The sequence below is a fragment of the Ursus americanus genome, chromosome 7, assembly GCF_024610735.1.
Source record: "Ursus americanus isolate L20-20 chromosome 7, mUrsAme1.1.p, whole genome shotgun sequence".
NCBI classification, from domain to species: Eukaryota; Metazoa; Chordata; class Mammalia; order Carnivora; family Ursidae; genus Ursus; species Ursus americanus.
In genome coordinates, this window is record NC_142133.1 from 36629821 (window position 1) to 36644157 (window position 14337).

Genomic DNA, 14337 nt, shown 5'->3' on the forward strand with positions numbered 1-14337 from the left:
CTTAGGAAACGTAATGTTAATTAGAATTAAGTAAAGATGGGGGCACCTGGGTGGCTCAGTCGTTAAGCGTCTGCCTTTGGCTCAGGGTGTGATCCTGGCGTTATGGGATTGAGTCCCGCATCAGGCTCCTCCGCTGGGAGCCTGCTTCTTCCTCTCCCACTCCCCCTGCTTGTGTTCCCTCTCACTGGCTGTCTCTCTCTCTCTGTCAAATAAATAAAATCTTTAAAAAAAAGAATTAAGTAAAGATGGAATTAGGTTGATATTGTTAGAATTTTACCTTTGGCATTGTTTACTTTGTGAATTAGAGCTAATTCATTTGTGGGACCTTAAAAAATAATTTATCTCAGCCTATCGGAAACTTCTTTGCACTGAAATTCTCACAGATGATATTTCATGCACATTTGCTGGGACTATTTGGAACCTAACCAGTTCTCAGTTAAGTGCTTCTGTTCACGGTTCTGTGTTTTTTTTTTTTTTAATCTCTTCAACAGGAACCATTATTTCCATTTAATTTGGATGAATTTGTCACTGTGGATGAGGTTATAGAAGAAGTAAATCCTTTTCAAGCCAAGCAAAACCCACTAAAGGGAAAAAGAAAAGAAGCTCTCAAAAATAACCCTTCCTCTGAACTTAACTTAAAGAAGAAGAAGGGGAAAAATCCTGCCCCTCGTGTTGTGGAGGGGGAATTATCTTTTGTAACATTGGATGAGATCGGGGAAGAAGAGGATGGAGCTGCACACCTAGCTCAAGCTCTCGTCACTGTGGATGAAGTAATTGATGAAGAAGAAATAAATATGGAAGAAATGGTAAAAAATTCAAATTCACTTCTTACATTAGATGAGTTAATTGATCAAGATGATTGCATTTCCCACAGTGAACCTAAAGATGTTACTGTACTGTCAGTGGCTGAAGAGCGAGATCTCCTCAAACAGGAACGCTTGGTAACTGTGGATGAAATTGGAGAAGTTGAGGAGCTACCTTTAAATGAGTCGGCCGACTTAAGTTTTGCTACTTTACATACTAAAGGAGATGAGGGAAATACTGGAAGGGATCCCATTGGGTTCATTTCTTCCCAGATGCCTGAAGACCCTTCTACTTTAGTTACTGTAGATGAAATACAGGATGACAGCAGTGATCTGCATTTAGTGACTTTGGATGAAGTGACTGAAGAGGATGAAGACTCTCTGGCAGATTTTAACAACCTTAAAGAAGAGCTTAATTTTGTTACTGTTGATGAAGTTGGAGAGGAGGAAGATGGAGACAATGATTTAAAAGTTGAGTTAGTACAAAGCAAAAATGACCGTCCCACAGATAAAAGAGGGGAGAGAAAAAAAAGAGCTGTGGACACAAGGAGGATGAAACTTGAAGCCTTTTCCCAAGTTGGTTCAATAAGTGAGAATGTTATGGAAGAAGGTCTGAAAACCATGATTCAAAGACACTTAGCAGGTAGATACTTAGAAGTGGTAATTTTTCTGCTTTATGAGGGGATTACATTTAAAATTTTAAAAATATATGTTGCAACATTACTCATAATTGTCCCTGTATTGATTGATATAAGAAGTCAACAAATAGTGATGGCCTGTGATATTTTCCAAAGGAATATATACAAGTTTACAGATTTCTTTTAGTTACAGAGCAGACTTTGTCCCGAGTTGTCATACTTCAAAAAAAGATGACAAAGTTGGAAAGCAAACTTCAGTGCCCAAATTGGAATGAAAGTGGTATATTTGTGTTACTGGAAAACACAGCTTTTGATTAGTAGCAGGATATTATACCAGACTGCCTCCCAGTTTTTCCTCAGATTTAGGATTTAGAAAAATTCGTGAGGGTGCCATTTCATTTTTAAGTAATATTTTGATTGTATAGAGAAATAGGTTCACTTTAGGGAGATCACAATAATTTCTGAACTAAGAATGGCATGCTGTTGCTATAGCAGTAAATTCGACTTTCTCTTTAAAGCTAAAACGCCAGCCAAGAGAGTTAGAATTGGGAAAGTGCCACCATCGGAAAAAGCTGTTGCGAAAGATCCAATGAAAGGTGAAGAGGCCTTCCAAATTAGTGAAGGTAAAGCAAGATTGATGGAAGTGGGGAGGAGAGTAGAGAGTAACACAACACAAGGTAGTGGTTGAAGTTCCAAAGGTCTACATTCTAAGAAGAAAAACTGAAAATAGAGTGGGGGTGGGGGCCGGGGTGGGGGTGGGGAAAGCAGCCTTATCTGGATAAAGATTTTGGTCTTTGTAATTTAGATTTAATGGAACATAATGGAATGGGATAACAGAATAATAAGCAATCCCTTTTGTGATAGAATGTGACAATAGAACATGACAAATTTGTGGAAATGATATACACGAAAGATGATTCTGACCAAGTTGTACCAGCAAGTAGAAATCATTGCTTAACCAGCTCTTATTTGTGGACCCAGATCCCTTGCTTTGTGGAGGTTGCCATGCAGGCCGCCAATGGATTAAACAAGATGTCTTAACTTTGATAAAATTTATTTTGAAACAAATATGGACCAGTGTCTAGTAAGGGAGAGTACTCTAGTCCCTCAACAAATATTTGTCATTATGTCCATTATATTCATAGCAAAATTAATAAAAGGTTAGGAAGAAAAGCACACAGTTCCAGATCTCAGATTAACTGATTCAGAGAGTTAAAGCAAAAAATCAACTACTTAGGAGGATTTAAACAGCACTACAAGGGATCCTTTGTTCATTCTCTTTGATATACCCTCCTTGCGCTCTTGCTGTTCTATCCTGTCTTCTCTAAAGAAAAGCTACCAACTGTGATTCAGTCCAGGTTCATTGACTCTGATCTCAGCTGGGCCTTCAGTGCTGCTCCACAATCTTATAGGCCTCCCTCCTTTCCCATTTCCTAACCAGGTGTAATATAAGTCTTTTCCCCCTCTGTATCACATACTGCTTTACCCAGCTCATTCCTCCCTGGATAACCTTGCTTTCATTTCCATTTATCAGAGCAAATACAAGATCTCCACTCTGCCAGCTTGTGTTTTATCTTCCTTGGCATCTCACATACAAAATATGGGCAAGTCTGTCCCATTAAAAAACCATGCCCTTAACCTTGGAATCCTTCTGGCTCCCATCTTTTCTCTTTCCTTTCAGGGCAGAGTATATGGAAGGAATCACCTATTTTCACTTCTTCATCTCAGTGAACTGAATGTATTTTGGCTTCTTTCTAAACCACCTTCCTGAAATTTATGTTGATAAAGAAAACCCCCGTGGATTCTTGTCCAACTTGATTTATTAAGTTTTTTTCCTTCCTGATTCAGTCTTTCTTGACTTCTCTACATTATGTGTTACTTGATCATGTGTTCTTTCTTGAAGCTGTCTCCCATGGCCAAGTGGGTACTCTCCTTCTCTGTCTGTTCTTCTCCATAACCTCTCCTTGATACCAAGCCATAGGTAGTGGTTTAATAATCTGACAAATGGCTCCTGTCGTGATTTCATGAGGGTGTTTCCCCGCAGGTTTTCTGTTCGCAGCTACCAGCTTTCTTAGAACTGCCTCATCTCAACTGAACAATAGAGAAAAGTGACTTAACTGCTTATATAACTGTTTATTTCTGTTAATGGACAATATGGTCAACAAAAGGACCTACCTGAAGAAAAAGTAATTTTCTAAACAATTTTAAACCTAAAATATTTGTCTTAATCTATTTAAATAAATATTGTATGATTATATATAATATGTATTTATTATTAAAACATAAACATCCCTTTGGAGTGGCAGGAGCAAATATGTTTGAGAAAGTTTATTAGTTAATTCTGGTGAGGGAATAAACTTTTGTAGGAAGAGACCAGAGGCTATTTTAATCAAGTCAAGAAAAGGGAGATAACCTTTTTTTAATCAACTCTTTAGGACTTGATGAACAGTAAAAAAATAAAACACAAGAAATAAGAGAGGAATAAATAATGATTTCATGGTTCCTGTCCACCCCCTCAGATTTGTTGCATGGAGAGAGCACTGAACTTGAAGTCACAAACTTTGGTTTTAGCCTTAGTCACTTTAAAAGCCTTGCAGCCTTGGGCATACCAGTTTTTTATGTCCTGGTTTCGCTTTCTCCATCTATGAAGTAATAAGGATAATGATTATTTGACCTGCCTCTCTCACATGAGATAAAAGCTGAATGAAGGATATAGATGTGAAAGGGACTTGTCAGCTACCATGTAATAGTAAGGTATTGCAGCTACTGAGGATCACCAGGATTGCTTGGAGCCAGTGTCTGTTCTTGTCTTCCCCAAGATCTTATTATGCACAGTCTGCCAAAACTGAATGTTTCTTAAATGTTATTTACTTTGCTGCACTTGAACATTTGTGATGTCACTTGTGATTCTGTTGGACAGGGCTCTCTCTCAGTTTAGGCTGAGTTTTTTTTTGATTGGGAGGGCCTCAGTACAGGGCATGAGAATTATTTTCTGCCCATGTCCTTTCCTCCTCAATCCACACTCTTTCCCACACCAGCCCTTTACATACGCTAGTTAGCTCCTGACAGTAATTACAGAACTTGAACTTCTTCCATTACTCTTTAAATTCTTCCGAGAACAATATATAAATAAAATATGCTATTGGCTTTAGTCCATTTATTCCTAACATCAGAGAATCTTGTAAGAGTGGTCCAGTGGGATTAGCCAAGGAAGGTTTACTTGGAGAGATGAGCCGTAAATTAAAATTTGAAGGCAGGGATTATCTGGTGTCAGCTTTACAGGCTGTAAATCTATTTTGAATAACTTCTTTTCCGTGAAAAATTTAATGATTTTAGTTGATGAGGAATCCGGATTAAAGGATTCAGAACCAGCACGAAAACGTAAGAAGATTGAGGACTCTTCTTTAGGGAGATCAGTGGTACCTGATGTCCCTGAAGGTAAAGTAAACATGACATTTTTCCTTATCCATATGAAATAAAAATTGAGTACCGTAGTAAGTATTCTCTTGTTTGGATGACTATTGGCATTTCTGAAAACAGTTTATTAGTCCTGTGTTTTTTTACCTAGCAAGGATTTTTTTTTTTTTTTCCTTTAAAAGTCTAGACTTTTTTCTTTTATTCCTGGTACTTTCTTTGCTGCTGTGGTAAGAACTAAGTTATACTTGTCCAGGCAGAAATTTCAGGAAAGTAAACATGCTGAAAAGCTTAGCTAGCAGCCAGCTAAAATGAGCTGAAGGAGCACCATATCTGTTTACTCAGCATATTTCTCAGGCAAACACTTGCCCATCGTTCTGCCTCTTTTTTTTCTTCTTTTATTTTAATGGGATTCCAAAGACGTTCATTTCAAAAACACCATTAGATTCTTTTTCAACAAATTGCTATTTTGAAGAAACTTTATGGTATCCGGAGGCTCTGGAATATTATAGAATTTGTTCAAAAATAAAGGTCTCGGGGGCTCCTGGGTGGCGCAGTCGTTAAGCGTCTACCTTCGGCTCAGGGCATGATCCCGGGGTCCTGGGATGGAGCCCCACATCAGGCTCCTCCACTGGGAGCCTGCTTCTTCCTCTCCCACTCCCCCTGCTTGTGTTCCCTCTCTGGCTGGCTGTCTCTCCATCAAATAAATAAATAAAATCTTTAAAAATAAAAAAAAAATAAAGGCCTCGGTTTTGTGATTAAAGGCTTAATTGCTGTTGATCCCTAGATAAGTATATATGTTTGTATGTAAGTATATACTATGATTAGCATGTTTGTCATGTTTAGATAAATTAACACAGCTATAGATATTAATTTTCCTCCTTTCTCTTCCCCCTCTTTCTTCCTTTCCTCTAGATTTAGACTTTCTTGTACCGAAGGCTGGATTCTTCTGTCCAATTTGTTCCCTCTTCTACTCAGGTGAAAAAGCAATGACAAATCACTGCAAGAGTACACGTCATAAGCAAAATACAGAGGTAAGTTTTTTTTTCTTAACATCTCATAAAATTCTTCAGGTGGTATTATAATCAAACTACTTAAGTGTTCACCCAGAATGTATATTCTTCCCTTCGGGAGAACTTTAAAGATCTGTGCCAGTTTATTCCTCTACAGTTCAGAAGTACAGTCTTGGCCGTATCTTGCCAGGAGCTTCTAGTCTTTGTTCCTTTTCCTCTGGCAGCATTCCCCAGGGTAGAGTCTGCAGATCACTAGACCCTTTAACTCTCCATTGAAGTGTCGGAAACCATGTATTCTGATGGCTCTTGCAGAGTGATGGACATGTAGCATATTAAAATTTGTGAATTGTCTAGTCAGAATCTGCTTAACTTTATATAATCCACTTCCTAAGGTGATTTAATGACAACCCCTCACCCCCCCTTTTAAGTTGTATTCATCTTTAGCAAGTGCTTCTTTAGCCATAGTTGAAGCCGTGGTTCTGATTCCTCCTGAATGTTTGAGAGTTGTTTTATATATCTTCTAAATTGAATTTGTGGCACCGACACTCAATTGACATTTATTGAGTTGTTATTTGCTGAAAGTTTATTTAATCCCCCCATCAACATTATGAGGTAGATGCTATCATTTCCAGTTTTATTTTTTATTATTATTATTTTTTTAATCATTCCAATTTTAAAGGTGAGGAAAACAGATTTAAAGAGTATCTAAACCCAGGTATCTAATCCCAAGGTCACATAGCTGGTCAGTGGCAGACCTAGGATTTTAACCTAGCTCTGTTTTATTTCTAGCCTCAAACCCTTAACCATTATGCTGTACTATCTGTGCTCTTAACTTTATCATGTCATTTTACCATTTAAAATTTCCACTGGCTTTGTATTACATTTGGAATAATACCCAAACTACTTCTTGTAGGTCTGTAAAGCCCTACATGATCTGATGATTCCTTTCTGGTTCTCTGGCCTCACTGTTATTGCTTACAATGTTTCAGTTTTTCTGGTGCTCTCAGTTTTTTGTTTCGTACATAAAAAAGGCCCGTTTGCTGCTTTTGCACCTTTATATCCCTGTTCCTTTGCCCTCTCCCAGTTCCACTTGGATAGCTGCCTCTTCCTACTTTTAGCTAAGTCTGGGCTCAAATACCAGCTTCCCAGAAAGGCTTTTGCTTAAGAAAGACCTAGCTAAAATGACAAAACTCCCTCCCACCCCTCAGTCACTTACCTTATTGTATTTCTTTTCCTTTACAGTGCTTACCAGCACCAAAATTTGTCTTAATTATTTATTCTTTTATTGTTTCTCTTCCCCCACTAGAATGTAAGCTCCATGAGGTAAAGGGCCTTACCTATCTTGTTGACCACTGAATCCCCAAGCACCAAGCATAATGCCTGGTGTATCATAAATACCAGATGACTGGTGAATGGAAGGAGAGAATGTTAATGTAAGGCACTGTGTTTCTAATCTTTATTTTGTAGGGTCAGGCTCTTTTAAATTGTAAAGTCAGTGAAATATATTAGATATGTTTTCACACACAGCAGAGCAACACCTAATATTTCATATCGCAAATTGCTTTTAACAGAAGTTCATGGCCAAGCAAAGAAAGGAAAAGGAGCAGAATGAGGCTGAAGAAAGAAGTTCTAGGTGATTGGGGGAAAGGGGAAAGACTTCATTAGAAATTCGTTTAGGGTCCAGTTGATTTGTGTATTTTTGTTATCACTAAATTTGTAATTTTTGTTTCAGAAACAAATATTCATGTTGTACAAATTTCTGATTGCCCTTGATGTGGAAAGACTGACGGGGAAAGTATGATGGGTTTGATTTTTATATCAAATCATCAGGCATGGAGAAATATCTTTTAGAAGTGTTAAAATAAATGTTCCTACTGTATATTTAAAATACCGTCTTGTGTTTGTGGCTGATTTATTAAAGACTTGCTTGCCTCTGATTTCAGACAGGAAACCCCTGTGACTTGGGATGTTTAGGGATTCTTCATGTATTACTGGAAGTCATAGCAGAGCAGGGTTTTACTTTGCTTCTACCATTCATATACAGGTTAAAGGTTTCTTAAAACTCCTTGTTTTTCTGGATAAAATCAGATTATGTATAATTGACCCAGGTAGGTTTGAGTAAAACTGCTTGATGTTTTCAGTGTATTAGGAAGATCTTTTTTCTCCTCGTGGTAACATCTGTTTCTGCCAGGATCCATTTGAGGTAGCTTCTAGCAAGTCATTTAGTATTAGCTTAAAAAACTACAAAGACAAAGCAGCCTTTACTTCCTGTGGACTCCTACAGTTGCTTTTAAACCATTTAAATTATTATTTAATGTGTTTGTAAAAAGTTGTAAAGGTGCAAAAAAATAATTCAGTGGCTTGTTGGGTGCAGGACACAGCCCTGTACTGTAAATTTTGAGATTAGGCATGCTTCAGACATAGGCCTCCTGACTTTGAATTGCTTTAATATCAGATTTCTCAGCTTTTCCAAGATTAGAGTATTACCAGTTAATACGAGAGAGTGAATGGAAGGAAATGAAAAACGACTACTTTTTTAGATCTCTTACTCCTATCATAGCACATTACCTCACAGTGAGCAAGAGTGGAGTGAAGAACAAAAATCAGCAACTTCTTGTTATTGCCCACCAAACTCACTGCACACTCAGTTCAGGCTTAGCTACAGCCAGAGCAAAATGACAAATGGCTATATGCCATAGACTGAGGAGTGGGGTGGGTGGGGAGGGGGATGGCTTGTGAATGCCGAGAGTCTGAGAATCTATTGTAATTAAAACCTTATAGGTGAGGGGCGCCTGGGTGGCACAGTTGGTTATGCATCCGACTCTTGGTTTTGGCTCAGATCGCACCCTTAAGATTCTCTCCCTCTCTGCCCCCGCCCCACCCCGCTTTCTTGTGTGTGCTCTCTCAAGTAAATGAATCTTAAAAAAAACAAAACAAAACAAAACAAAAAACCTGAGTGAGGTAATAAGAGGGAGAAGAGCTAGTAAAAGCTTGGAGAATAAGGTCCCAGCCAGCTAAGGCAGCATAGTCAGACTAAGAATCTTACTTTTTAAGGAATCTTTTCCTTAGGGGGAAGCTTTTAAAGCCAGAGACCATATGAGCTTTAATCTTGTCTGGACCAACCTTGGAATTTAATCTTAAAAATTTAAATGTGAGGGGCACCCGGGTGGCTCAGTTGGTTAAGCGTCTGCCTTTGGCTCAGGTCATGATCTCGGGATCTGGGGATCAAGCCCTGCATAGGGCTCCCTGCTCAGTGGGGAGTCTGCTTTTCCCTCTCCCTCTGCCCCTCCCCCCAGCTCATGCTCTCGCTCTCTCAAATAGATTTTTAAAAAATCTTTAAAAAAATGTATGAAACTCTTATTTCTTTCAAATTACTTATGTGGAAATTGGAATTCTATATTAGAATAAAAGGAACTGCTAAAGCATAAAAGTGGTAGGGGTGATTTTTGTTTTAGTGACAGGTGTTGATGATTGGCTATACATAGTAAATAATGTTCCTGTATGGAGGACTGGGAATTTATCCTAGGGCTCCAAATACAAAAAATTTTTGTGTTTTTCTAAAAATAAACATAGACTCTTTACATATAATTTTAGAATTGTTCCACACTTTTTCCAGAAAACCTTGAAATACCTCCTTCCTTTATTCACACTACACATATGGAATATCATATACATAGCAGTTTGCTTACTGGTTGGTTAAGGGTATAACAGTTTTTAAGTTTCTGTCATCATCTAGACACCAAAGAATAAACGATCACATTCAACATTATCTCTAATAAAAGTTTTAAGGTTTTACTACCCTTTCTGGTGCAGAATGCTATGAAAATTTGCTGCCTCTCCAAAACTCCTTTTGAATTCTTAAAAAAACAAAAACAGGTTTTAAAAACCTTAAATTTTTATTTTAATATTCGATTGTGGAAAATACCAAGCATATTGAAGAGGATAACTTACCCATATATACTAATTATGTAGTTTAAACAATTACCAATTCAAAGCCAAATATATATGTTTCCACCCTTACTTCTCATGTATTTTAAAGGAAATTTCAGCATGTCATTTTACCCATACACATCTCATTGTATTCCTAAAAGATGAGGATTCTTTTTAATGTAATAACATCGTTAAAAACATTCCTTATTTAAATCCAGTTCAAATTTTCTAATGTTTCATTAAGTGATTTTTATTGTTTTACTGAAGAGATCTGAATAAAGTCATACATTGTGACTAGTTTGATAGGTCTTTTTAATTATTTTTAATGTAAAGATGTTCTTCTCTTGGAATTCAGATAAAGAAATGAAATATTTGGTCCTAAAAATCCATGCTGCTCAAAATGTCTTGGAATCTGATGCTGGTCCACAAAGTACGTAACTTCGTGTTGACTTAAGTACAGAAGTTGAGTGGCCTGAAACCTTATTGCAATTTGACAGTGACTTTATATCTTTTTGTTGGATATGCTAATTTAAAAATGGGGTTTTAAATTTCTGCACTTATTTCTGTTTTACAAAATAATAATCTGTGATGGATTCAAAATTAGGGGAAAAAAGGAAAGGAAAAACAAGCTGATTGATCATATGGTTTGAGAAGCACTGCTGAAAGCGTTCCTCACAGTTGGGGTTTTGTTGATTGCAACCCCGTAGTAGTAGTAGTAGTAGTAGTAGTAGTAGTAGTAGTAGTAGTAGTAGTAGTAGTTGTAGTACTTGATTGCAACCCCGTAGTATAGTAGTAGTAGTAGTAGTAGTAGTAGTAGTAGTAGTAGTAGTTGTTGTAGTAGTTGTAGTACTTGATTGCAACCCCGTAGTAGTAGTAGTAGTAGTAGTAGCAGCAGCAGCAGTAGTATAATTTTAGCATATTCCTCTGTCCTCTGATATCTTCTGAATTTGTAGTTGAATATGGAAATGTGATCAGAATTTGGTTCTCTTTCTTTTTGTCAAGACTGCTTCAGATGGTGATGTGGTTTTCCTGATCATCAGTCAGAAAGTATCTGATTGTTTTCTTCGGGATTTTAGTAGAAGTTGATGCTTAAAGCTTAGATGTGTATTTATTCATTGGGGGTTGCAAAATGGTGGTATTTTAATTTGTATATTTCTCCTTGTAAAAGCTGGAATACTTCCCTGAAAAGAGAAACTTCTCTCATCTGCTCTTTGGTTACTCAGTGGTATCCTTTGTTTAAGAAAGGCTTAAGTATTTGATGCTTTTCCTTTACTTACCATTTTTTCAAAATGAGTTGTTTTGGCACCCACTGACTATGGCAAATTCTTTTTATTTAAGTATTAACTTAAACTCATGAATTTTAACATCGGAGGTTGTAAACCTTTACAGCAGTAGCCTTATTGATGCTCAAATTGTCATAGTTTTGGCCTTTTTTGTATTACTCCTCATTCTTTTTGACCTGACACTAGTAATTTTCATGGGTTCCTTGCTCTCCATATATAGAGCTTTTGCAGGCTCGTCTTGAACGCTTTCTGCCTTAGACCTGAAGTCAGCCATTTCTTTAAGAAATAGTGGCTCCTTAGGATGGTCATTGCTTCTGTTTTGGTTGTTGCTTTTCAGTGGACAGAACTTGGAAATGTATGTTTTGTGTTTACGATAAAGTGCATCGTTATCAATACACTTCTGGTTCAAATTCAGGACATTCAGGTTTTTATCTCTTCTGTCTTAAATCTAGATTTTATTTGTCTTATGTATTACAATTCTCAAGGATTCAGCTATCAAAATTGCTTATCTGTAGCTTGCTTTATGTATATAAAAAAAAAAATACCTAAGACCATAAGCAACAATGTGATTATTAAAAACAGTTTAAAATACTTTTTCAGCTTTGCTTTTGGTTTTGTCCTTAGGGTATATCCTAGTAAGGACATATATTTAAATCACAGAACTTTCAAGTCACTTGGAATAGTTCTTTAGTAGTTATGTTACCTTGTAGATTACCTTTGAGGTTCATGTGTTTAATTTTATCTTTGATTTTTAGGGGTTACATTTTTATATTTAATCTTATGTTATGAAAAGCATTTTACGTGGTTCTAAAGTCACATTTGTAAAAACATGGTATATTCAAAGAAGTGTAGCTCCTTTCTTACTCCATCCTATTGCCTCCCTCCCTAATGTAAGTAACTGTTCCTTGTTAATTTTGTATTATGTTTTTCATATGTATAAGCAGATTCATATCTACGGGATAATCAGTTTTTAATATCTGTGTCTTTATAATGATTGTCAATCTATAAGGAGAACCAGTGACAACAAGAATAGGGGTTGAAGGCAGAGGAGAACCAGGAAATAACCTGAATTCTCTGTAAACCCGGAGAAGGAAATTTGCCAGATGCTGAACCTTTTAAATTACAGGTCATAAAACTGATGGAGAGAAATCACAGTAAGTTCCATGAGCTGAAGGGAAGTATACCTTTTCATAAAACCTCAGGATCTTTTTTTTTTAGGAAGTGGTTTTTATAAGATGACTTCTAAGAATTTAAAAAGAAAGGGGGGGAAAAGGGTAACATCTTCTATGCCACAGAGTCCACGAGAAAGAGGAGTAAGGTGCTATGATTGACTCCTGCTGCTTTATTCCACTTTGACATCTATAAACCTTCATCAGCAAAACATTACAGGCTTATGAGGTAGGTGCTGAAAAAAAGTGTGTAGGAATGTGTGTATATGTATATAAACCATGTTCCTGTCCTCTTCAAGGGCTTACATGAGAACATGAGCATAAAAAGTTACTTGACAACTTTGCCTGTGCTGAATGCTTACCGAGTGATACAGATGCCGAGAGTTAACATGTGGAGAACTAAAATAAATGACAGCAATTAAAGGAGGGGGATTAAAAACTAAGATGGAATTATACCGTTGTAAGCTTTTACATTATTTCTAAAGTGTAATACTAACTCAAGAGAGACTATAATTAGTTAAGGATCTCTACCACTTGAAAAATTCAAATGGATTACTAAGAATTAGTCTAATCCAAAAAAAGACGGGAAATGGAGAATAAAGGATTGAAGAGACAAATAGAAAACCAAGAGAAAGATGGTAGACTTGTGCCCAAACATATCAGTAATCTTGTTAAATGTCAATAGACTATACATTCCGATTAAATCTTCATGTTGGATACTTAAGGCATGAACTGGAATTAATTGGTTAGTAATCCTCTCTTGACCACCATCTTTGCATTCTACTTGGGCCCTAAACCTTGGAGGTGAAGGATTTGCTTTTCTTAAACTGAAGTGTCTTACAGAAAAATTATATATGACCTGTGAGAAAACAACTCCAGTTATTGTAGGCATGCAAATAATTTGTGTGAAGAAAATAATTCACATTTAATGTAAGATGAGCTCATTTCTCAAATTAGACACTGGAACTGGAGTCGGGTGGAAAAAGTAGAGTGTGTGCTGGTAGCTTTCAATTCTCATAACCTATGAGTAGGTAAAAATATGAATCCTGTTTGTGTGCCAGACGGTCCTTCATGTTTTTGTAGCATTCTCACTTAATCCACAAAATAATTCGAGGAACTAGGGGCGCCTGGGTGGCTTAGTTGGTTGGGTGTCTGGCTCTTGGTTTCGACTCAGGTCATGATTTCACGGTCATGGGTCAGGCTCCATGTTGGGCTCTGCACTGGGTGCAAAGTCTGCTTCAGATTCTCACTCCCTCTCCCTCTTTCCTTCTCAAATGAATAGATAAAATCTTTTATAATTCTAGGAAATAGATGCTGTGATAATTCCCATTTTACTTATGAGGAAGCAAGTTCAAAGAGATAGTTACTTGCGCAGGGCCACACAGCTAGCAAGCACCCCCACCCCCGGTCCTCCCAGCTTTTTGGATATCTGGTTAGGCCTCTTGGGGTTCATAGGGGAGAGAAGTTTGTAGATAAACATAGCAATGTAGCTGAATTGGCAGGACTGGGGATCAGAGAGGGAGGAAAGATGGCCTTCCTTGAATGGCTGTGGAGTACTTTGTTTCAGTTACCTGCAAAGGTATTAGCAGATAAGGTGGAAAACCTTAAGTGGTCTCCAGTCTCCGGTGGGGTGGGATATTTTATCACTGCTAATAGCAAGTGGCAAGGATAAAAAGCAGATGTAGTCAGTTTTGTTATTTTTAAGCTGTCTACAGACTGCATCCCTTATTTGACTGTATCCATTTCCCTGCCTTTAGTTATACCCCTGCCAGTGGGGCTGCCTTCCCCTGGAGATGGCAGCTTTGCCGCATCTGGGACGTCTCCTTTAGCCCTGTAGAACAGCTAGAGCCTTCTGAGCCTATCCTGACTTACCGGGAAAGGCTTCTGGGTGGCCAGGAGGGGTACTTGGAGTTTGCTGGTGCCTTTTTGTAAAGACTAGCCAGAGGCTTGGGTGGGAATGTAAGGCACCACCTCTCACGAGGCTTATTTGCAGCAAGCGTGGCCCCATGGCCCCGGGTTTATGTAGGCTTCTAAGTTGATCTGAGTCCTGTATTAAGGATCAGAGAAATGATGCCTAGTCTCATACA

General features: G+C 37.6%; 1 protein-coding gene across 6 annotated transcripts in view; it reads left to right on the forward strand.

Annotated features, from left to right (window-relative positions):
• Positions 1-7759, forward strand: part of ZNF638 (zinc finger protein 638) — a 123832-nt gene extending 116073 nt beyond the window's left edge. For 5 of the 6 annotated variants that reach the window (XM_045788227.2, XM_087863535.1, XM_045788228.2 and 2 more), the window contains 5 exons: positions 492-1446; positions 1960-2064; positions 4778-4879; positions 5771-5889; positions 7440-7759. In XM_045788227.2, coding sequence (XP_045644183.2) covers positions 492-1446; positions 1960-2064; positions 4778-4879; positions 5771-5889; positions 7440-7505 — 1347 coding nt within the window. In that variant the 3' untranslated portion in view covers positions 7506-7759. The other variant, XM_045788229.2, reaches the window with a different exon arrangement.
• The last annotated feature ends 6578 nt before the right edge of the window (positions 7760-14337 follow it).